This window comes from Daktulosphaira vitifoliae, unplaced genomic scaffold, assembly GCF_025091365.1.
Source record: "Daktulosphaira vitifoliae isolate Bord-2020 unplaced genomic scaffold, ASM2509136v1 Scaffold_1814, whole genome shotgun sequence".
Classification (NCBI taxonomy): Eukaryota; Metazoa; Arthropoda; class Insecta; order Hemiptera; family Phylloxeridae; genus Daktulosphaira; species Daktulosphaira vitifoliae.
This window is the reverse complement of record NW_026101374.1, coordinates 1-1,689: the sequence shown is the minus strand read 5'-3', so window position 1 is coordinate 1,689 and position 1,689 is coordinate 1. Positions and strand designations below refer to the sequence as shown.

Here is a 1,689-nt window from a genome sequence, read left to right as displayed (position 1 = left end):
CATGCCGTACGGTGGCTTCCGGTGGTATAAAGGAACAGACCCTCTGGCTGACCTCCAATCGTTGTCGGACACTGGTAATACAGGGCGTATATATGAAGTGGACGTATCGTATCCCCAAGAGCTGCATGACGAGCACAACGACTTGCCGTTCTTGCCTGTCAACGATGTACCGCCGGGTTCCAAAGAGACCAAACTCATGGCCACTTTGAAACCCAAACAGCGGTACGTCGTACATTACGTTAATCTTAAACAGGCAATCGCACACGGACTGCAAGTCGATAAAGTATGTATAATTAACCTATAAACTATAAGCGATGATACTAATATAAATATTTGTACTGCAGGTGCACCGCGTTTTAGAGTTTCATCAAAGTGCTTGGTTGAAACCATACATTGAGTTGAACACTGAAATGCGGAAACAGGCGGCAAATGCTTTTGAAATTNCCATACATTGAGTTGAACACTGAAATGCGGAAAAAGGCGGCAAATGCTTTTGAAATTGCATTTTTCAAACTAATGAACAATGCCGTCTTTGGTAAGTGCATGCTCAATGCTAAAGTGGGTTATTCGATAATTTTTTACATTTTATAGGGAAAACAATGGAGAACATGCGGAAACGCATCCGTATTGAGCTAATCTCCAGTCCCGAACGTCTAAGCAAGCTCGTAAACCAACCAACCTTCAACGACTGTATCAAATACGGTGAAAGGTTGTGCGCCGTCATAATGGACACAAAGATGGTCAAGTTTATCAAACCAATATACGTCGGTTTAGCAGTGCTTGACATTAGCAAGACGCTAATGTACAAGTACTTCTACGACGTATTGAAACCACATTATGGCAGTGCAATCGAATTGGTTTACATGGATACTGGTGAGTACAACCGTACAGTAGAAATATTTTTTATATTTATATATTTTTAATTTTTCTCAGACTCCTTCATATACCTGCTCAGAGTAGGCGACTTCTACCAGGATTTAGCTGGTAGCCCCGATTTACTGGTGCACGTGGACGCATCTAGCCTGCCCAAGGATCACCCTTGCTACTCCACCGATAGAAAGAAGATGCCCGGCTTGTTTCAGACGAGACCAGTGGCCTCACTCTCTTTGAGATCGCTGCACTTGGATCAAAGTGCTACGCATTTGACATGGAAGGCAGCGAACTCATAAAGTCTAAGGGGATCCGCGGACACGTCGTTCGGAATCATCTGTCTTTGGACGANGCGGACACGTCGTCCGGAACCATCTGTCTTTGGACGATTACAAACGGTGTTTGTTTAAAGACGATGGTGACGATGGTGACGATGCGTCAAAACGAGCATTGGCTGGAGAAAATGCCCGTGCGGTCATCGGAGTGATACGTGGTGGCGAGTCTCCACCGACATTGGCGCTACCCTACACTCCGTACCGACAGAACGTGTCAATCCGTTCGTTTGAGCACGAGGTACGGACTTTACGTACAACCAAGTTGGCGCTTAACCGTTTTGATGATAAGCGCTACACGCTCAACAACAGAATCGACACGTTGGCCCACGGGCATTATGCTATACCGCCACCGGAAGACCTATAGTTTTTATCATTGTAAAAAAATATCGTCAAGAATTGAAAATTTTTTTTGTAAATATACATGTATATAAGTAGTTTTAAAACATTTTTTTTAATGTAACATAATGTAGTAAGAAATTGTATT

General features: G+C 43.5%; 2 protein-coding genes across 2 annotated transcripts; both read left to right on the top strand.

Annotated features, from left to right (window-relative positions):
• Position 1: 1 nt before the first annotated feature.
• LOC126909887 (uncharacterized) lies at positions 2–440 on the top strand (the record flags this gene model as incomplete). The annotated part of the gene is made up of 2 exons (XM_050692300.1): positions 2–283; positions 345–440. Coding segments are annotated over exons 1-2 (378 nt in total), but the record flags the coding sequence as incomplete, so codon positions are not given.
• Positions 441–450: 10 nt separating this feature from the next.
• LOC126909888 (uncharacterized) lies at positions 451–1,575 on the top strand. Its single transcript, XM_050692301.1, has 4 exons — positions 451–535; positions 592–873; positions 934–1,131; positions 1,178–1,575. Exons 1-4 carry the CDS (start codon positions 469–471, stop codon positions 1,567–1,569), a joined length of 939 nt encoding a protein of 312 aa, XP_050548258.1. The 5' UTR covers positions 451–468; the 3' UTR covers positions 1,570–1,575.
• Positions 1,576–1,689: the final 114 nt, after the last annotated feature.